Source organism: Monosiga brevicollis, genomic scaffold (assembly GCF_000002865.3).
Source record: "Monosiga brevicollis MX1 MONBRscaffold_2 genomic scaffold, whole genome shotgun sequence".
NCBI classification, from domain to species: Eukaryota; class Choanoflagellata; order Craspedida; family Salpingoecidae; genus Monosiga; species Monosiga brevicollis.
In genome coordinates, this window is record NW_001865039.1 from 2331354 (window position 1) to 2351180 (window position 19827).

General features: G+C 54.3%; 6 protein-coding genes across 6 annotated transcripts; 5 read left to right on the forward strand and 1 right to left on the reverse strand.

The window, feature by feature from the left end:
- Positions 1-412: 412 nt before the first annotated feature.
- MONBRDRAFT_13400 (uncharacterized protein) lies at positions 413-2584 on the forward strand (the record flags this gene model as incomplete). The annotated part of the gene is made up of 5 exons (XM_001742280.1): positions 413-565; positions 795-951; positions 1046-1407; positions 1474-2254; positions 2364-2584. Coding segments are annotated over 5 exons (1674 nt in total), but the record flags the coding sequence as incomplete, so codon positions are not given.
- Positions 2585-4688: 2104 nt separating this feature from the next.
- Positions 4689-6200, forward strand: MONBRDRAFT_5230 (uncharacterized protein; the record flags this gene model as incomplete). Its single annotated transcript, XM_001742281.1, has 2 exons — positions 4689-4965; positions 5953-6200. 2 exons carry the CDS (start codon positions 4689-4691, stop codon positions 6198-6200), a joined length of 525 nt encoding a protein of 174 aa, XP_001742333.1.
- A 1867-nt stretch (positions 6201-8067) lies between these two features.
- On the forward strand, positions 8068-11479 carry MONBRDRAFT_13985 (uncharacterized protein; the record flags this gene model as incomplete). Its single annotated transcript, XM_001742282.1, has 5 exons — positions 8068-8421; positions 8558-8704; positions 9751-10350; positions 11002-11226; positions 11312-11479. 5 exons carry the CDS (start codon positions 8068-8070, stop codon positions 11477-11479), a joined length of 1494 nt encoding a protein of 497 aa, XP_001742334.1.
- Positions 11480-12589: 1110 nt separating this feature from the next.
- Positions 12590-13359, forward strand: MONBRDRAFT_30947 (uncharacterized protein; the record flags this gene model as incomplete). Its single annotated transcript, XM_001742283.1, has 3 exons — positions 12590-12828; positions 12928-13039; positions 13148-13359. 3 exons carry the CDS (start codon positions 12590-12592, stop codon positions 13217-13219), a joined length of 423 nt encoding a protein of 140 aa, XP_001742335.1. The 3' UTR covers positions 13220-13359.
- Positions 13360-14838: 1479 nt separating this feature from the next.
- MONBRDRAFT_905 (uncharacterized protein) lies at positions 14839-17248 on the forward strand (the record flags this gene model as incomplete). Its single annotated transcript, XM_001742284.1, has 11 exons — positions 14839-15009; positions 15088-15179; positions 15318-15543; positions 15712-15824; positions 15938-16004; positions 16105-16153; positions 16273-16319; positions 16448-16592; positions 16675-16781; positions 16927-16998; positions 17150-17248. Coding segments are annotated over 11 exons (1188 nt in total), but the record flags the coding sequence as incomplete, so codon positions are not given.
- Positions 17249-18502: 1254 nt separating this feature from the next.
- On the reverse strand, positions 18503-19288 carry MONBRDRAFT_22358 (uncharacterized protein; the record flags this gene model as incomplete). The annotated part of the gene is made up of 4 exons (XM_001742732.1): positions 18503-18646; positions 18767-18796; positions 18881-18961; positions 19091-19288. 4 exons carry the CDS (start codon positions 19286-19288, stop codon positions 18503-18505), a joined length of 453 nt encoding a protein of 150 aa, XP_001742784.1.
- Between the last annotated feature and the right edge of the window lie 539 nt (positions 19289-19827).

The window sequence follows — 19827 nt, forward strand, 5'->3', positions numbered from 1 at the left end:
TGTCGGATCGCTGCAGGTCACAGCGGCTGGCTGCGTGGGCATTGGGGGCAAGACCATTGAATGAGGGGGTGGGCGAGTGGGTGTGTGGGTGAGTGGGGAGACAGTTGGTGTTTGGTGTGTGAACGGGAGGGGTGTGCGCGTGTGTGTGACTGTGTGGTGGGATTGATCACGGTCAGATCGGTTCGTTCATCTTCATCCAAGTATCCAGTGATGCTGTCGGGTGTGCGTGCTGTGGGCCTGGTTCTGGTCTTGGGATTGGCAAAGACTGGCACAGGCGAGAGTGTGCAGGTGCTTGATGGTGCCAACTGGCAGCTCGCCTTTGCCAACTGGTCCAACATCATCCCTGCCACCGGTACGTGACAGAATGGTCACATCTAGCCGTGGGTCGCGACGTCAGCTGGCGTAATGCGCAGTGCCAGGACAGGTGCATCTGGATCTACTGAGCCACGGGGTCATTGCAGAACCGTATATTGCCGACAACGATGTGCAGTTGGTCTGGGTTCGCAATACCAGCTGGCTTTATACCTTGACCTTTGCGCCCTCTAGCAAAGTGCTGTCGCATCAGGTGTGTTGAAGAGGCCCGTGGTCTATGTCGTCGCTTTTAATGGTGTGCGTCAGGCTTTTGCATGCTGCCAATGGCCGGATTCTCTCTGTGCGTGCGTGCGTGCGTGTGGGTGAGCTTGTATTGTATGTCAATAAAAACCTACAGGGTGGTCTCTAAAGACCTGGTTTTCTTGGGGTCTGGCGTATTCGTTAGCGGTTGTCCAGAGCGTACTTCTCATGATTGGGCACAGGTGGTCGAACTGTGTTTCGAGGGTATCGATACTGTGGCAGAGATGTTTTTGAATGACCAGAAAATTGGAATGACCAATAATCAGTTTCGTCGATGGACTTTTAACGTCACGGGGTCGCTGCGACCGACGCAAAACAACCTCACCGTAGTACTAGCCAGTACGTTGCGCAAAGGGCTTCATCTCCTGCATCCTGACCACGGCCCTTGTTTTGGCTTCTGACTCTCATGCCACCATATACTCTTTTCTCACAGGTCCAGTGTCGTCCGGTGCAGCGGAACAAGCTTCATACCCGTACGGCCTGCAAGCATTTGCCACCCCCACGGGCTTTGCCAACATCAACTTTCTACGTAAGAGGCCTTCCGATGCAGGCTGGGACTGGGGCCCAGCGTTTGGTACCATGGGGTTGTGGCGCAGCGTGAAGCTACGCAGTTATGACATTGGGGCCCTGAACGACTTTTGGTTGGAGGTAACAAGTGACGTTGATATCAACATGCCCCAGCGGGCATACTGGCCGCCTTATCGGCCGCTCACGGTCAACAACTCGCTGACACTCCACTATTATGCGGAAGTTGTTTGCTCTCACGCAAAGGGAGCGATCGACCTGCAATTTGATGTTGCTAATGTGTCTGGGGCTGCCGACACGGCAACCGTGCAGTGCAGCGAGCCTGGTCGTGTGCAGATCGATCACACTGTGACCTTGCCGGTTCGACCAGAGCAGCTTTGGTTCCCTCGTGGCTACGGTGCCCAGCCGCTGTTCACGGCGACAGCAAATTGTTCGGCGCTCTCGACCTCCCTGTCGCGGACAGTCGGCCTGCGCCACGTGCTCTTGCGTCGAGACGCGCTTCCCGATGTCTCAGGTCGCTCGTTCTATCTCGAAGTCAATGGCGTCCCCGTTTTTGGCAAGGGTGCCTCAGTCGTGCCATTTGATGCCTTTGATGGCCGCGTTTCAAACGCAAAGCTGCAGCAAATGCTGGCCTCAGCGGTGGCAGCCAATTTCAACATGCTTCGAGTCTGGGGCGGGGGTGACTATTTACGCGATGCCTTTTGGGCGGAGGCCGATCGGCTGGGTTTGTTAGTGTGGCTGGATTTTCAGTTTGCCACCGCGCTTTATCCGCGCAACGATGCATTTGTGGCCAATGTCGTACAGGAAGTCCGCCACCAAGCTCGCCGGCTGACAGGTCACCCCAGCTTGGCCATGTGGTGTGGATCCAACGAGGGCTTGATCGATACGCTGCGAATGTCCACCAACGAGACTCTGCAGCAAGCCACGGCCGACTATGTCGCCCTTTTCGACGAGGGCCAACGCCGAGAAATGTGGGCTACGGCACCGCATGCTCCCTTCTTTGCCAGCTCTCCGTCCAACGATGCTTTGATCGACGACCCTGCACGTGGGCTCTACCTGCATCGCTGGGTGCCCGGCGACATGTCTGGTGACTTTGGCGATATTCGACATTATGACTGTACGGTCAGGTCGCGCCATTATGAGCTTTGTTGTGTCCGACAGCAATGCTAGTGTCTGGCGCGCCTCATTGGAGGCGTCACCGGGTTTGGTTGGGTGCGTGAGCGTAGATGACCACGATGTCACACTGACAGCATACTACGCTCGAGGACGCTTCGTATCCGAGTATGGGTGGCAGTCATACCCGTCCTTGAGAACGTTGGCAGCGGTGACCCAGCCGAAGGACTGGTCCAATGATAGCCCAGCTATGGCGCATCGCCAGCACCACCCCAATGGCAATGTCCAGCTCGCTGAACAGGCACGTCTCGTGGTAGGCGCGCGGCAGCTGTAAGTGAGCTCAGGAATGTTCTTTGGCTAAACGGCTTGCCTGTACCGCGCGCGCGCTCTCTCTGGGCCAAGTTTGTAGTTGGCTCGATTCTTTCCCCTGTACAACACCAGCAACAGTACGCTTGACTTTGAGCGCTTTATCTACTTGACGCAGGTAGTGTGTGTGTGTGTGTGTGTGTGTGTGTGTGTGTGTGTGTGTGTGTGTGTGTGTGTGTGTGTGTGTGCGTGTGCGAGAGTATGTGTGCGGAGGCGGTGCGCAGCTACGGGGAGGGGTGAGCGGGTGGCGCAGTTTGCCCTTACGAGGCGTTTGATTGCGTACGACAGGTCTTGCAGTGCATGAGCATCGAGACACAGTCGAGATACTACCGTCAGTTGCGTAGCCAGCCGCCCTACACCATGGGGGCATTGTATTGGCAATTTAACGATGTCTGGCAAGCCCAGTCTTGGAGCTCGAGTGAGTATTCGATCCTGTTGGCAAAGGAGGCGTGGGGCAAAGCGCGCATTGTTTCTTGATGCTGTGGCACTGTGGATCAACTTCACGTATGTGGTGCGGACGGTAGTTGAATACGCGGACACACCGCGCTGGAAGCTGTTGCACTATCGAATGCGCCACGCCTTTGCGCCCGTCATCGCAAGCGGTTTTGTCGATGCCAATGAGACGTTGACGCTCTCCTATGTCAAGTATGTGATGCGGCGGGTGCTCAGCAAGGTTATTCGCAGCCCTCTTTGCTTATCAAGGCAATGGTTCTGTGTCATGCGCAGCGATGAAACGGCGCCCGTGGACGCAAGATTGAGCATAGAGACCTGGGGCTTTGGGGCGACAGGTGCTGCCGTCTATCAGAACACCTCTCAGCTGAGCGGTCTGCGCGCTCAAGCGGCAGGAGATCTGTGGGTGACACCTTTGCGGGCGGTCTTGGGCGGGCTCAGGCGAGACGAAGCTATCGTCATGATCACGCTTACCCCCCAACACCAGCACCCAAGCGAGAATGAGGCGCGGCCTACGAGAAGCACGCCGTCGGCGATGACAACAATGTATCTCTACCCCCCCACCTTTTTGGCCCGCCCATTGCCCGCAGCTCAGCTGCAGGTGGCACCCGTGGCATGCCAGGACGAGCGAGTGTGCTTTTCCGTGGAGACCAATGTTTTGGTAGCCTGGCTGCAGCTGTCGATGCGTGGGTCAGCGGCCGGCTACTTCAGCGACAATGGGTTTGCGCTCCCCCCTCAGACCCCGCGCGTCATTGAGTTTGTGTGCTGGAACGCCTGCCCCGACTGGCCTGACTTTGAAGCGCAGCTCCACCTGATGCCCATGACCAATGTCGCCCCGTGAAAAGACGTCCCCTGGCATGGCACTCGTGCCAATTTGCCCCATAAGGAACATCCAATTCCTCTTCAAAGCAAAATGACCTTGCTCTGTTTTTTTTTTTTTTTCATTCATTCTCGCCAAGACCCCAAGTGTCGTCTGACAAATACAGACGAGCGAGAGAAGCAACGTTGACAATCAGTTTGGGCGCTGGCGCCGTCATGTCCAGCACCGAGCTGCGCCCCCGGCGTACCACGGCGCCTGTGTTGGGGGGAGCGAATGCAGGATCAAATTCTGGTCATGGGGCAGGCATTGGCCCGAGCGCCTTGAATGCAGGCCGTTCCACCGTGGTTGATGAGACCACCGCGGCCAGCCATCTTCGGCAAGGTGAGTTGGGTGCTGCGCCCACGATGCTGTCGTGCCTGACCAGAAGCCAGCTTGGCGAGTCTGTCGTCCAAGCCTCAACTTTGCTTTGATGGCGTCTTGATCTGGCCTGAATACCATGTTGTGTAATGATGTGCAGGTCCAGAGGTGCTTTCAAGCTTGGCACTGCAAATGAGCCTGTACTTCAACGCCCACTACTCGATCTTTTGGCTCCTTACTGTGCTCGCCGCGACGTATCGCAAGGATGCGAGTGATGACGTGCGTATCAGCATTGTTCTGGATTGTGTCTTGGCGGTTGCGGAGACAGATCACAAAGACTAAGAGCAGAGGGTACAAAGACGAGGAGCTGAGGCGTCAGGGAGGAAGGGGACACGCGACGGCGCGACCTCGTGGCAGGAGGGGCTCAGCTGCTTTTGTGACCGGCATGCCTCATGTCCGCTTGGCTGCACATGAAGCACAGGATCCCGTCTTTTTCACAAGCATTGTGGGCGTGGTGCTGTATGCGCTGGTGATACCGATTGAAATGATTCGTCTGTATCTGGGCTATCGGGGCAACCTTTCGGAGAGCGTGATCGCACTCACGAGCTTTCTCATCGCCTCGGCCGTGTTTGAGTTTCCCCTCCTCATTTTTATCCTTCTTCGCAACGAGGTGGTCCCCTTTGAGATGGCCTCGGATGTGGTTTTGCTCATCTTTGTAGCCGGTAGGTCACTTTCGTGCTATTCTTGTGCTATTGGTTCTTTCTTGCATTCCATGCATGTACTGTTGAGTTGACCCGGCATGGCGCATGTGGATGAAGCTTGACGTGCAAATTGTTTGCTGGTTGGCTCACTTGGCTGCTGTCCTTCTCCTTTTTCTTCTCTTTCTCGCCCTTCCTCTTCTCCCTCGCTCTTTCTCGTGCACGCGCGTTTGTGTTGTGTTGTGTTGGACGTCGCGTAGCGGAGCTATTGTTTGGTGCTCGGTGTCTCATGAAGCTGAGCAAGGAGCGGGCCTTGCGCTTTCGCTTGCTCTATGCTGATTTGCATGCGCAACCGGAGCCGCCCACTTTGGGGTCGGCCATCTCCTTGGATGAAACCTTGTTGTGAGCTGCTGCACACCCCGGGTGCGCCTGCAGTTGCTCTGGTGTTTGCATCCACTTGCACCGCAGTCAGTCGTCGGTGCCTGCTCCTGTATTTACCATTTTATCACATTACGACGCTCGGTCCAGCTGGGGGTGCCGGGATCTTCCGCCCGGCCCAACCTCATGCTCAGACCCATCTCTTTAATTGGACATGGCGTTCTCCGCCGGGGAGCCGCGTGAGGCTGGGAAGCGATTGAGGTTTCGCTAGCCCCCTGGTCTTTGCTGTGTGCTGTGTGTTGTGTACCGTGGAGCGCTTGGCCTCCCGCTCGCAGTCAAAGGCACGGCGTTGGCGTTGCCAAAATTTCGCGTCCTGCTGCGCAGGCCTGAATCAAAAAGTTGGTTGTTGTGGCGTCGGGAAAAATGTCAGACGAAGAATCAGGGAGCAAAGTTTGCGGGAAAAAAACAAACGAGTTTTAGAGGGTGATCAATATGACAATTGGTAGTAATCATGGTTGAATTTGAATTGTTTGGTTTTGATTTTTGATGTTGAAAACTACACACGTGGCACATGTGTTGCAGGCTGGTTGCCATTAGTGTGCCTCGTCTCTCTATGTGGGTTGCCTGATGCAGGCATACATGAGTCTGGACATTCTGCCAATCTATCTAAAAGCTCCCAAAAAACGATCAAGACCAGACCGGTCGCCAACCAGCTCGACGCGTGGTCGCAGCGGCAGCGGCATCAGCATCAGCATCAGCCAGCTGGTCGTGCCTTGACACGGACACGGTTCATCTCCCTGCACCTGGCTGCTCCTGGTACGTCGGGATGCTCGAGTCTTTGGGTCAAATTCATAAGGTCACACTACAACGAGACCAAGTGACACGGCAAGGGAACGCGTTGTCATCATTGTTACCCTGACCGTTACAACCTGTATGTAACTGCAACGTGGTAGCGTGACACGCTTACATTTCCACCAACAGGAAAACAAACAAAAGGGTGTGGCGTTTGAAGCTGCTTGTAACGACTTTTCGACGTGACGCGCGTTCACTCCCGCTGCGGCTGTAAGCCCAAATCTCCAAAAAGACAAAGGAACTACGCATCGACCGCTTGCCCCACACCAATCAACACACACACTGAACGCTAACACACCCACACGCTGAATACCCCACCACCTTGTCTTGACCCCCCCTCCCCTTCCCCACTTCCCCACCTCCCCACCTCGCTTTTCTTCCTGCTTCCGCCCACTTGAGGCCCTTGAATAGCTTGTGGATTGACTGACAGACATCAGCCTCGAGGCCGTTTTTCCCGTCATCCCGTTGCATTTGTTTCGATTCTTTAGCCGCGGGCACCAGATGTTCGCGCTGCCCTTTGGCACCAACACTTGGTAACAACGACTGCAACAACAACAACAACAACAACAGCAGCATACAGGCACGTCCGCACTTTTTCGCTTTCAAGGGTCGCTGGGCGCGCGGGGTTGTGGGCGGTGCGCACCCTCGCTGCCGTTGCCTGTTGTGTCGTGCTGGGGAGCTGCCGCGCGACCAAGCTGGTTGAGTTGTTTGTATCTCCGATTGTGCGTGCGTGTGTGGTCGTGAAGAGATGGTCGTGAGCGTGTGATTGGCTTTATCCCGCTCGTGACTGCCATTTTCTTCATCGTTCGTCTGACATTATCAACGCCACTGCCTTTGCAAGCCCACAAACCATTTTGCTTACCCATCCACCCCTTGCTTCTTTACCGGCTGCCATTTTGTGGCGTCCAACAGGTGGCTGCCATTTCAGCCTGTGGACACCATCTTCCGTCAGGCCTTTCCTTGGGCTGCCGTTTGACCCATTCGGCACCTCTTCTTTGCTTTTCTCGCTGCCGCCTTACGCTCGACTTGCCCAGTGGCTGTAACGGCTTTTGAATTGTCAGCACTGCCTTTTTTCTGCACCATCCTATTTCATTTGGGTCGTGTGCTTTTCCATCCTCGCTACCTGTTTGATGGGCGCGCTACTGCCGTGCTGCTGATCATCGGCTCTGCCCTTTGTGAAAAAGTTCCGCATCAGCCCCATTGCATCCTGGCTGCCCTATTGTTTGATATCTTGAACGTTCCTCCCCTTTTGTTTGCGCCTGGCCCATGGACCCAAGTCGCACTGACGGCCCGTCATTACTCGTTGTCGACGCGGCCAGCATGGACGACCAGTCTGAGCGCGAGCAACCTCAGGAGTACCTCTCCAAGATGCCCACGACGTCCAGCAGTGTTGAAAATTCCAACTCGAACGAAATGGTTGAGTCTTCTGCTGGCAACAACGACGGCACCCCCTTGCCCTCACCAACTGGCGATGGCAAGCCCGAGGCCGCCGCTGCTGCTCCAGCGCCAGGGGAACCTGCATCCACTGTGGCGGATAGCCCCACAGCGGAGCAGCCTGGCCAGGAGGAGAATGGAGACAATGCCACCACCGCGTCAATTCCCACGACACCGGCCGTTGACAACACTGACAATAACAACACCAACACCAACAACGAGAGCAACACCGACACCGCCGCGACGCCAGCGCCTGGTGATGGCGTCGCCGCGTCTACGTCAGAGGAAGCAAACGACGTGGCACCGTCTACGTCAGACACTGCCAACGGCAACCCGGTGAGCGACGACAAGCCTGGCGAGGTGGCCTCTCAGTCAGATGCAACCGCGCCAACACGGACGTCACCCACGCCTGCATCCACCATCGCTGCGGGCGAGAATGCAGATGCCACCAGCAAGGACACGATGGCTGACGCGGCTGGCGAGAATAACGGAGTGGACGAGGACAGGGACAACAAACCAGAGTCTGTTGCCTCTCCTGCACCCGCTCCGTCTGCCACTGCTGCCCTTTTGGCAGCAGCGAGCACTGACGATGGCACGGCCTCGCCGCAAGGCAGCGCCACGCCCGGTCCTGGTACACCGAGCGTCATTATGGCACCTGGTACGCCCGATTCTGGATCAGCTGGTGGAACCCCTCGAACAGGGCGCATGACCAACCAGCTGCAATACATCAGCAAAGTTATCCTTCCCACCCTCAACAAGCACCCTAGCGCCTGGCCATTCAAAAAACCCGTCGACTGGAAAAAATTGGGCCTTTTGGTATGTTGGCGTGTGCCTCATCCAATCGCAGACGCGACTGCCACCACTTTCTTGTTGTCACCATTCTTCGACCATTCTCCAGTGCCCTTTCTTCTTTATTTGTCTCATCCATCCCCTCTTTTGTGGTTGTCACTAGTCCTATCCTGAAATCATTGCAAACCCCATGGACCTCGGCACCATCCGCAACAAGCTTCGCAAAAAGGAGTACTTTAGCGGTCGCGAGTGCCTTGACGACATTGAATTGGTCTGGCACAATTGTCAAACATTCAACCGACCTTCAGACGTATGTACAATGCCAATGCATACACATACACACATCTGCACAGGCACATGCACATACATCGTGTGCACATAATAAACAACGACTGTTTTTATACACATTCCACTTTTGTGCTTGTTTTGTCGTCCTTTGGCTTGAAACGGCTTGGATCGCGGTGAAGACAAAATGTCGCCCCAGTCTTACTTAACCGTGGGGATTGACCTTCAATCGTTTCCTGAGCAATCTTCTCCGTTTCGGCATTAGCTCTCTCTTTCTCCGCCTCTGGTGTTCAGCTGTTGTTGATATGTTTGCGTGGCTTTGTCCGAGTGTATCGGCTTTTTTTTTTTTCCGGGAGGACAGGCGAAGTTGTTGCGGTGAAGACAAAATGTCGCCCCAGTCTTACTTAACCGTGGGGATTGACCTTCTTCAATCGTTTCCTGAGCAACAACTTGTCGTGATTGACCGGCTTTTTGTTTGTTCGTTTGTTTGTTAAGGTTGTGCTGTTTGGTAATTTCGGTGCTCTTGCGGTGAAGACAAAATGTCGCCCCAGTCTTACTTAACCGTGGGGATTGACCTTCTTCAATCGTTTCCTGAGCGACAGCATCTGCTTACCCTTTTCTTTTGCCTACCATGCCCGCCCTCGTTCTGTTTGTCTCGACACGCCATCCTTTTCGTTCCTCCTGCTTCGGCTCGGCTGTTTTGGCTTGTGGTTGCGATGAAGACAAAATGTCGCCCCAGTCTTACTTAACCGTGGGGATTGACCTTCAATCGTTTCCTGAGCGACCAACCCATACTAGCTGCATCTTGTTTTGGTTCTTTTTCGTCGACATTTTCTTCTTGTCTCGTGTCGCGCGTGCATTGCGGTGAAGACAAAATGTCGCCCCAGTCTTACTCAACCGTGGGGATTGACCTTCTTCAATCGTTTCCTGAGCACTGCAGCGCGCTTTCCGCGTCATGCCATCACATATCATCACATACACATCCCCATGTACACGCATACTTTGTTGAGTGGCCCTTGCGACCAGCTCGATTTGACCTCGCTTACGCCTGACTTGTTTTGCCTTGTTCAGGACGTTTATATCATGTCACAAGCGTTGGAGAGCGACTACAAGCAAATGCTGGCCAATCTCCCCGAGCCTGAGGTGCCCTTGGATCGCCCTTCGGCCAAAGCCAAGTCGGCCCAAGCCATCAAGGCGGCTCCAGCTCTTATAGTGCCATCGCTCCCCACGCATCGACGCCAGTCATCACGTGTCATCCGCGCACCCAAGGACGGGCTTTTGGCAGCGTCGAGCCGCTTGCCTGCCCACATGCGTGTCTGCTACGACATCATCAAGGACCTGTTTGGCAAGAAGCATCAGGCCTACGCGTGGCCTTTTTATGAGCCCGTGGACATTGTCAAGCTCAACATTCCTGATTACTATGATGTGATCAAGCAGCCCATGGACCTTGGCACGGTTCGAACAAAGCTGGAGGAGGGCGAATACGAGACGCGGGACGACTTTGCACACGACGTGCGGTTGGTCTTTGCGAATTGCTATACGTACAACCCCCCGGGCTCGGACGTGGTTAAGATGGCCAAATCTACCAGTGAAGTTTTTGAGCTGCAATGGGCTGCTTTGGATGCCCCGGCCCCAGCAACTCCGGCTCCAACCTCGGCCAAATCGTCTTCTGTCGCAGCGACTGCTGGGTCGGGTGCGTCAGCTTCGGGCACGGGCGCCTCGAACAAGTCACACGCAGCGGCATCAAGTACGTCCAAGTTAAATCATGCTGGCACTTCAGCTGCCACAATGGCATCTCGCACCAACAGCCATACAGCGTCCCCCAAGACGCCGGCTGCTGCCTCCGGAACCCCACCAGCGAAGCAAGCCAAACAGGCCAAGGCCGGCTCGAGCTCGAGCTCAAGCAAGGCCAAGGCTAGCAAGGGAAAGCAAGCTCCTGCCAAACAATCCAAGGCCACGGCTGCCAGCAGCTCTAGCAAGCGCCGCTCCAAGGGCAGTGCAGCCAAGCCCACACGTGTTGTGACTGATTCCACGAGCGATTCGAGCGACTCTAGCGATGAGGATGACGAGCAGCTGAAGCTTCAGCAAGTACAGCAGCTTACTCAGAGTATTGTTTTGGCTCACCAGCAGCTGCTACAGTTGCAAGGTGGCGGTGCGCTGCCCGGTCTGCTTTCCGGGTTCCCCGGTCTCGGCAACATGATGAAGCCCAAGAAGAAAAAGAAAAAGAAGGCCAAAAAAGCCCCCAAGCGCAAGCACGTTGAAACCGAGGACGAGGACGAGGAAGAGGAGGAAGAATACCAGGAGCCCACTCCTGAAAAGAAGAAGCCTGCGCCTAAAAAACCCGCGAAAAAGCGAGCCAAGGCTCCTCCCAAAAAGGCTCCTCCCAAGTCGACGCCCGCGCCTGCACCTGCACCAGCGACAACCGCTGTTCCCACCACCCTGCATCATCATGACGATGACGACGAAGATGGTCATTCAAGCGGTGACGAGGCTCAGTTGCCCATGACCTGGGACGAAAAGAAGATTTTGAGCCAAAACATCAACTTGGTACGTCTCATCTCGGCTCCCTTTGCCTTTGTTTATACGTGCTGTGTATCGGTCCTGGCTTATCATGGTGGGGTTTGCTTTGTAGTTACCATCTGATTGCGTACCGGAGATTGTTAACATCGTCCAATCGCATGAGCCCAATGTTGGCGGGGACGCAAATGATGAGTTTGAGCTTGACTTTGATAAGCTGTCTACACGCACGTTGCGAGCTTTGGATCGCTACGTCCGCAGCAACCTGCCTGCCTCAGGTTAGGATATGGTGAACAAACAGTTTTGGTGTTGTGACATGTGCACTCCTTTTCCGCCGCCTTGGCTCGCTCTCTTTCTCTTTTTTTTAAAAACAAAAAGTGTTTGATTCTGCACAATGTGTTGTGCTTTGGCCTTGTTGCCTTGTATTTATGTCCCACCCATACTGGCTCGCTTCTCGAGCCGGGTCATCCTGGATCTTCCTTTTGCTTTGATATTGGTACTGGGTGGGTGTGTCAACTATCCTACTCCCTTTGTGGCACACCGGGGGGGCATCTCCTCGGTTGGGCATGAATGTTTTCGGTTGTGCCGGCGCGTGTGTGCGCCTTGATTGTGCCGTGTGCGTACCACCTTGCCATGGCTGAGCTCTCAAGCTGGTACCTGTTTGTTCGTTGTGTGTGCTTGCTACATTAATGGTCTTTGACTGGGTGTTTCAACCGCCGCCATTCTTCTTCTCCTTTCTTCTTGGTTTACTTGCTTGCACTTGTTTTGGTTTCTTTTTTCTTCTTGTGTTTCTACTCGTTGCTGCTCTGGAAGCCGCCCACATAATTGAGCCTGGTAATTGGCTCGCTTGTCTCGTGATGTGCTGGCCCTTTTTGCTTTGGGCCATGCCTGGCTGGTTTTGGTGGTGGTCTGAGGTCGATGTTAGTGCCGTGAGTTGTGAGTGGTTGGTTGTGACGGTTGTGGCGGCGGTGGTGTGCGAGGTGCGACATGACGGTACTGGGTGGCTCCGGCTTGCCGGGCCGCACCATCGCGCCTGTCGTCAACACTTTGCTCACGCCGTCGTCACCTGTGCACTGCTCCTTCCCTCCCCTCTCTGGCGCCGCTCGGCCTATTGGTCTTGCGACCCTTGCAGACGCCACTGTGCCACCTCGATTGGTTGACGATGATGCTGTCACCCCCGTCGTCAAGTCTGAGTAAGTCACGAGAACACATTTGTACACAGGGCCACGGCTCTCACAGCTAGCAGTCAGGGGGTCAGGGCAGCCTCCAAGAATTGGGATAGGTTGGGTATAAAATTAGAACTACACAGGTCATGTGTCAGGTGTCAGTGGGCAGGGCCATTTGCTTGCCATTCTTCGGGGAGCCTTCCTGATTGATGCTTCTCTGCACGTTCATGAGCAACAGAGGCGCGTGGGAAAGCGACGATGACGATGACGACGCCGTTGCTGGTGGGAGTACTGCCGGTCAACCCGAGCTAGACGAAGAGTTTGAGCGATTTCAAGAGCACAAGGCTGCGGAGAAGCGAAGAGCCGCCGAGCTTCGTGAAGCTGAGGCCCGCTTACGCGAAGAGCAAGAACAAAGGAAGGCCGAGCAACGGCAGCAAGCGCTGCAGGCGGAGCAGCGTCGTCGAGAGTGCGTGCCATGGGCTTCTAGCACCCTCGCACTTGCATACTTGCTCAAATACCACAGGCAGGCTCATTGCGGAGTTGTGTGTACACTTGACCATTGCAGGCAACAGCAGCTGCAGAAGGAGCAAGAGGCTGCTGAAGAGGCCAAGCGGCTCGAGGCAGAGCGAGCGGCTCGTGAGGAGGAGCGATTGGCCGCTATTGCCGCTGCTGAGCAGGTTTGTGGATTTACTTGTGAGCTGGGCGCGCCCAGCGCATCGGCCTTCCAACTCGGACGTTGTTGGCGTATATTCACCTGCCTTTGTGTCCTGGACTGGTTTTGGTAGATGCAATCTCATATGGAAACCGAAGCCGACGTGGGTGGGGATGATGATGAAGACGATTTTCTAGATGACTGAGAGCTTTTATTCAAGACGTTGACTAGCAAGCGCTTCACGGCCCGGCCCCTGCGGCGAGAACCTCCAAGAGGTCCTTGTATCATACATTCACTTGGTTGTCGTGGTGAGGGCGATGTCCCTGAATTGACTATTGGCACATGTTTGTGAAGTCTTATATCCCGATCTGCGTTTTGCGAGGACGCGTTCAGACCACCTCGAGTCCTTTGGTCTGTCAATGTGTACAAGAAGAGGATCTTATCTTTGGATGGGCGAATCAAGTAGCGTCTTACTTGTAAAACAAAAAGAAACCTTGCCAACGTTGAGTGGTATCTGTGAATTGAGTCTGTCCGTGTCTGTTCACCTCGGCAGAACCTGGCAAGCAAGGGTCACGCTGACCCTTCCTGACACACCTGCTCGCGTTTGAAGTGTTTCAACAGTTTTGGGCAAAAACAAAAAACAAAAGCCCCAACCACTCGCACTGGCATCCTTCTTTTGAGGTGCAGCAATAAATAGTAAGCGGAGAGCAAAGAGCTTGGTACTTGCACGTATGTGCTATGGCCACATTGCCTTGTCCGAGTCCTCAATCCAGATCCCTGTTTATGCAGACCATGGCCCGCGGCATGCACCAGCGCGCTTTTCCCTTGCCGCGGCCGATTCGGGACAAGATCATGCAATGTTATCCGATATGTGCCACTCACACGTGTCGACAGCGATTCACCCCCTCAACTTTTGAAGCGAATATTCAGGTTATCGCAGTCTTCGAAAGAGGGCTCGAAAGTTCGTGACGTAAATCGTTTACTTTTGGTACACGAGAAAAGTATTACATCCATTCTTTTGCTCAACGAAAACAACACACACCTTTCACCTCCATTTTCCCACACTCTTCACTCACACACACACACACTCACGCTCCCGCTCCTTGGTTCTGTTGGTGCGTGTATTCTTCGGCTTGAGCACATGGTGGCAGTGGCTGGGGCGACGGTTGGAGCCCGGTGGTATGGGCATGCGTGCCGGCAACGCAGGGGAGGGCGGGCTCAGATTGGAATAATGCCTTGACTCTTACTGATCCGCTCGTTGTCTCTGTAGATTCGACGGCGCGTGCGACTCGGAGCCGTTCGGAGCACAGATCCCGGTTCCAACGATTGGCTCGGCTGCCTTGAGGCGAACTGGCCCTCTGAGGGCGGCTTTGCATTTTGTTGGACTTGGAGTCACCGCTCTCCCTCGAGTTTGAGTTCATCATCATCATCATCATGGAACTTATTGATGATCAAGGTAACATCCCTGCTCATGCGCGTGCAGCTCAGCGCCCAGCTCATGATATGTACTGCCCAAATCGCCTCATTGTACTTGATGCCTATTTCTGTCGGGCAAACGATGTAGTCGACTACGAGGCCGAGAATGAATTTCAACACATCAAGGCCTACTCGGTTCCCGTGCCGACCGAACCCACTGGCGTTGACCCGGTACGCAGTTTCGCTGATGTCTGCACACCCGAGCGAACCCGCCGTGGGCTGTCTCGCCGCATCGTGTGCCTGCAAGCAATCTCAACTTGGTCGGTTTTCCATCTTTACTGCCTCAACTCATTCGCGATTGTGCTGTTCCTGTCTCGTCCACATCACATTTGCACGTATTGGTGCCAGCCCTTGTTCTCCTGGCGCAAGCTCTTGGCCTTTTCCGGGCCAGGCCTGCTCATGTCCATCGCCATGGTTGATCCAGGAAACATTGAGAGCTCGCTTCAGGCTGGTGCTGTCTCGGGCTACCAGCTTCTATGGGTTCTGTGGTGGACCACCATCATCGCCCTGCTTTTTCAGGTGCGCACCCGCTGCCCTTCCCTCAGCCCGACATCAGCTGCCCATTCTGCAACGCACACACGCTTACTCGCAAAACAGGTCTTGTCCACCCGCATCAGCCTCGTTAATGGGCGTCATTTGGCCCAAGTCTGTCGCGTCATGTATGCGCCGGGTACCAAGTATGCCCTCTGGTGCGTCTCGCTACTCTAGTATTTTCCTGTCCCGGATGACGGGGCTGTCTCTGCTCGCCCTGTCACAGCAGAGTGATGTTGAGGCTTGCTCTGCTATATGCATGGCTCATAATTCTCGTGCCATTTCGATCTATTTAGGGTCATGATGGAAATTGCCATCATTGCCAGTGATGTTCAGGAGGTGATTGGCAGTGCAATTGCCATCAATTTCCTCTCCAACAACCAGATTCCCCTGTGGGCTGGCGCCCTCATCACTGCTGTGGATACATTCACCTTTCTGTTGCTTGAGCAAGCGGGTCTACGCAAGCTTGAAGCCCTTTTTGCCGTGCTCATTGCCACAATGTCAATCAGCTTTGGCTACATGGTACGCTGCTCATGGTCTCTGCATTGGCGAGGCACAGACGCATTCATCCCTATATACTTTTTGACACACACACACACACACACACATGTGCGCACGCGCACTCATCCACACTCATCCACACACATGTACACTCACAAAATGGTCGCGGCCTCGAAACATCCCCGACAGTATGTTGCAGGTCATCCCGACAACTCTGCAGCCATCGAGGGTATCATTGCGTTCGACTGTGATCGCAAATCGGTCCTACCCGCCGTGGGCATCGTTGGCGCCGTTATTATGCCGTATGTATCGGTTTGCATGTCATCATGATCCGCCCACCGGCTGCTCCCACGGACGCTCCGCTCGTGCCTTGACAAACACACTCCGTTTACTTCACTCAACTGCTGCTTTCTAGGCATAATCTCTATTTGCACAGCGCCTTGCTGGTATCGCGCCGTGTCAATCGCGCCAAAGCCGTCGAGGTTTGCTGTCGTAGCGTATGCCTTTAGTCAATACCATGTGCTTTGCATCTCTCTATTCGGCTGGCTCATAGTGTGCTTGTCTTTCTTGGTGTCTCATCAGATTCGCGAGGCGAACAAATACAGTGCTATCGACTCAACCATTTCTCTTTGTATGACCTTGTTCCCTCAAACTTCATCAAAAAAAGAACACTCGATGTTGATGGCTCGGACAAGATGCAGTGCAGCATCAGTGCCTTATACACCCCTGGCCTCATGTCCCATGTCGTAGTGCTATCCTATGTGATCAACGTCTTCATTGTGGGCGCCTTTGCCGAGGTGCGTAGCACTGAGGCCATATATATCCGTCAGCCAGCCTGGCGTGATCGACGGCTAGCCACGGTGGTCGTGGAAGACATGTATGCGCTTTGTACCGCTGATCAATTTGACTCTTTGTTCATCTTCAGGCCTTTTATAACAACCCCGACTTTGACTCGGACAACATTGACCTCATCTCCTCTGGCGAGTACCTGACCCAAAAGTATGGCAGCGCCATGAAATACATTTGGGCCATTGGGCTCTTGGCTGCTGGCCAAAGCTCCACTATGACAGGTGCGTCGCCCAGATTTGTCGCTCAGCAAGGGATTGCCTCACGGCCATGATCTCACGACACGCCATTCCGGGCTCGTGCCAGGCACCTATGCTGGCCAGTTTGTCATGGAGGGATTTTTATCTTTGAAGATCAAGCCGTGGAAGCGCGTGGCCATTACCCGCTCTTTTGCCATGATTCCCACCCTGCTGGTTTGTTTGAGTCCTGCAGCCAACTCGTATCGTTGCACCAAGCCGCGGCCAGATCCCTCACACTGCCGCTTGCTCGTGTGCCCTATGGCATCGCAATGATTGCGTGTTTGGACACCTGCATGTATGACTTTTTTGGCGGCATCAGGTTGCCCTCTTTGCGTCTCACCGCATCCTCAACGATTTGAACGAGTGGATGAACATTTTGCAGAGCTTTCAGGTAGGGCCACTTGTGACTCGCTCGATATTCACTTGCCAGAGAAAGCAAGCAGGAGCAAGAAAAGGGAGAGTGGAAACGAACCCTTCGTGCGTTTCAAAGGGCGCATCCTGTCAAACAACAGGCCGACTCACACGCCTGGTGCAATAAATAGCTGCCATTTGCTCTCGTGCCAGTCATTCACTTTTCCAGCATTCCTGGTATCATGGGCCGATTCGCACTCTCACGCTTATCGCAAGTCATCTGTTGGCTGTTTTGGTGAGTCCCGTGCTTTTATTTGTAGCGGGCTCGTGATCACAGTCACGCGTTTGCTCCACGAGGCCATGCTGGCGTTTGAGTGGACGGGCATGGGAACTCATGCAATTTTTTTCTCGCATGCCAAACGTTTTAGCTTGGGACTTTTTGCTGTCAACATGGTACTGCTTGGCGACAGCATCGAGGGGTTCCCACAAAAGTGGTGTGTTGTTTGTGACAGCCGTACCTTGTCTTGGAAAGCATCATGGTTCTGCTCCGAAGTCAACTCACTTGGGGTCGCCACAGGTACTTTTTGGTACCCACCCTAATCATCGTGGTCGTCTACATCGTATTTGTGGGCTGGGTGATGATCGGGCCCTTTTTGCCCTGGGGCAGTCAAGCTGGCATGTACAAGGTGCGAACATGCTCTTTGGTTCGGGGAAACCACCTTGAAAGAATGTACTCTGATGTCTCCCATGATTCGCCTTGTGTTCTTCAGCGGAGGTTGGTGCGGGTGCAAGGCTTAATGCATGATGGGGGCGACGACGAGGCCATGTTGGATCAGATCGTTTTGGAGGGCGACGATGACATGATGGCTCCCCTCATGCAGCGCAGCGTGAATGATTAGAGCGTGCATGATGTTTCAATTTTTTTTTTTTTAATTTTAGGTTGGGTAGCCTGAATGGGCTGCTCCACTTTCCCCTCCTCTGCTGATACGCATCATACATTGTAGGACACTCCTATTTTGTGCTCCACCGCTTTAACTTGTTTGGGGGTTACTTGCTGTGGCTTGATTTCACAAGCACAAAGAGTTAATAACATCCAATGTAAATTTTTGGGTTGCCCAGTGCGGCACTCAGATTTCTTATGGTCTTTAATGTGAGTCGGGAGGGCCGAAGCAAACTCTGTCAGGATTTGGTGATAAATTGACGCTACGCGACTCAGATGGATAGCCACAGCCATAGATGTTGGCGGCAGCCTCTCAAGCAGTCTTTTGCTCAACGGCAGGGGACAGGAGCACCCCAGGACACCCAAACGCGACGGCAAAGGACTGCCAATCCGGATTGGGGAAGGGAGGTTGCATAAGCAGGCAAGTAGAAAGAGACATGTGGCGGAGACGGGAAATTAAAGAAAAAAAAAAAAAAAGGACGGGGGTGATGGGGATTTGCAAAAGGTTCGGAACAAGAATAGTGGGGCGAACCAAGGAAAACGAGCGAGAAGCAGAGGGCAGGAGAATGGTGCCGATCAGGCCCCTTATTAGGGCTCCCACGACTTAGAATGTGATCTTTTGCACTTGATTCGCCACGTCGGCATCGAGCACCTCAGGCAATTCGTCAGCAGTGACCCAAGCGAAATCCTTGACCGCATTCGTAAACGAGGCTTGGTCTGACACAAGGAGGGCACGCATCACGAAGCTCTGCAGTGGGAAGGAAGGATATGGCCAAGGGAGATATGAGGAGGGATTGGTAAAGCAAGACCGGGGTGACAACAGACGTGGCTGACAGCTACATGGGGCTTGCTGTGCGAGGAAACATACCGTCTGATTGGGAGCTGTGGCCAGTGGAGGCTATAGAAGTAGGGAACGCCGGCAGACAGCAATGTAAGTGCGTGATTAGCCATGAACCGCGGGGAGGGCAACATTCGCACGAACCAGGACGCTGCTAGGGCAATTGCCAATTGTGTAGGTACGCGTGCTTTCGTCGACTGTATTCTGCAAAAGTGCCTCGCAGGCCTACACGAGAACCCATAACGCACGGCGGGAAGGCAAAGCAAGGGTGAGGTGGGAAGCAAGGGGCAATACGCAGTTCTGTTTGCTCAGTACGGTACAGGGGCGTTGTGCCAATGGTGGGTGGTAGCTTACGCCGCGTAGAGAGCCGTGTTCGGCTTCAAGGGTGATCACTGGCAAGTGCCAGGCATCATGCTGGGCCGTCTTGATGACGAGATGCAGCTTGCGCTCGGTCATGCGCAAGAGGGAGTGGCGGTCATTGGTACGATCGGCCTCGGTCTCAATCTGGTCACGGTGATAAGTCAAGTCTTTGCTTGCTGCTGCTAGATCCATCTTGTGAAACTCAAGGTATTGTCTGAGGATTCATCTCGGTGAGTCTCGCTCACAATAGTGGGGCCTCAACGGCAGGGTACAAGCCGGTAGAGTGATGCTGGAACGCCAGCGCAAAAACTTACGGGTCGGTTGCGGCATTGTTGGCAGTCTTCTTGCCCTTGCGGCCAGCGCTGTCGGCGCTGAATGCGCGCAGATACTCGTACTCCTCGGTGCTGAGCGCAGAGTTTTCCTCGTTGACAGCTTCCCGAAAGGCGTCGTAAAGTAGGTCAAACTTGGTGTAACCGGGGAGGGTCAATGGGTATCGCTCCAGGAGAACGTGAAGCGCTACTCGGCCCTCCAGTGCCGCAAAGTTCTCCAGGGGCGACGCCGGCGTGTAGGGGGTGCTCGCAACAGTACGTCGCGCGGACCAGGCTTGCAAGCCTAAGCAAAAGAACAAAAGCCAAACGGATATTTTTTAAAAAAAGNTTTTTAAAAAAATATGAGGACACTTGGAGTGCGCAGTGGAGCCGGGAGGCGCCGTCTTTGTCAAGGGCAGCGTT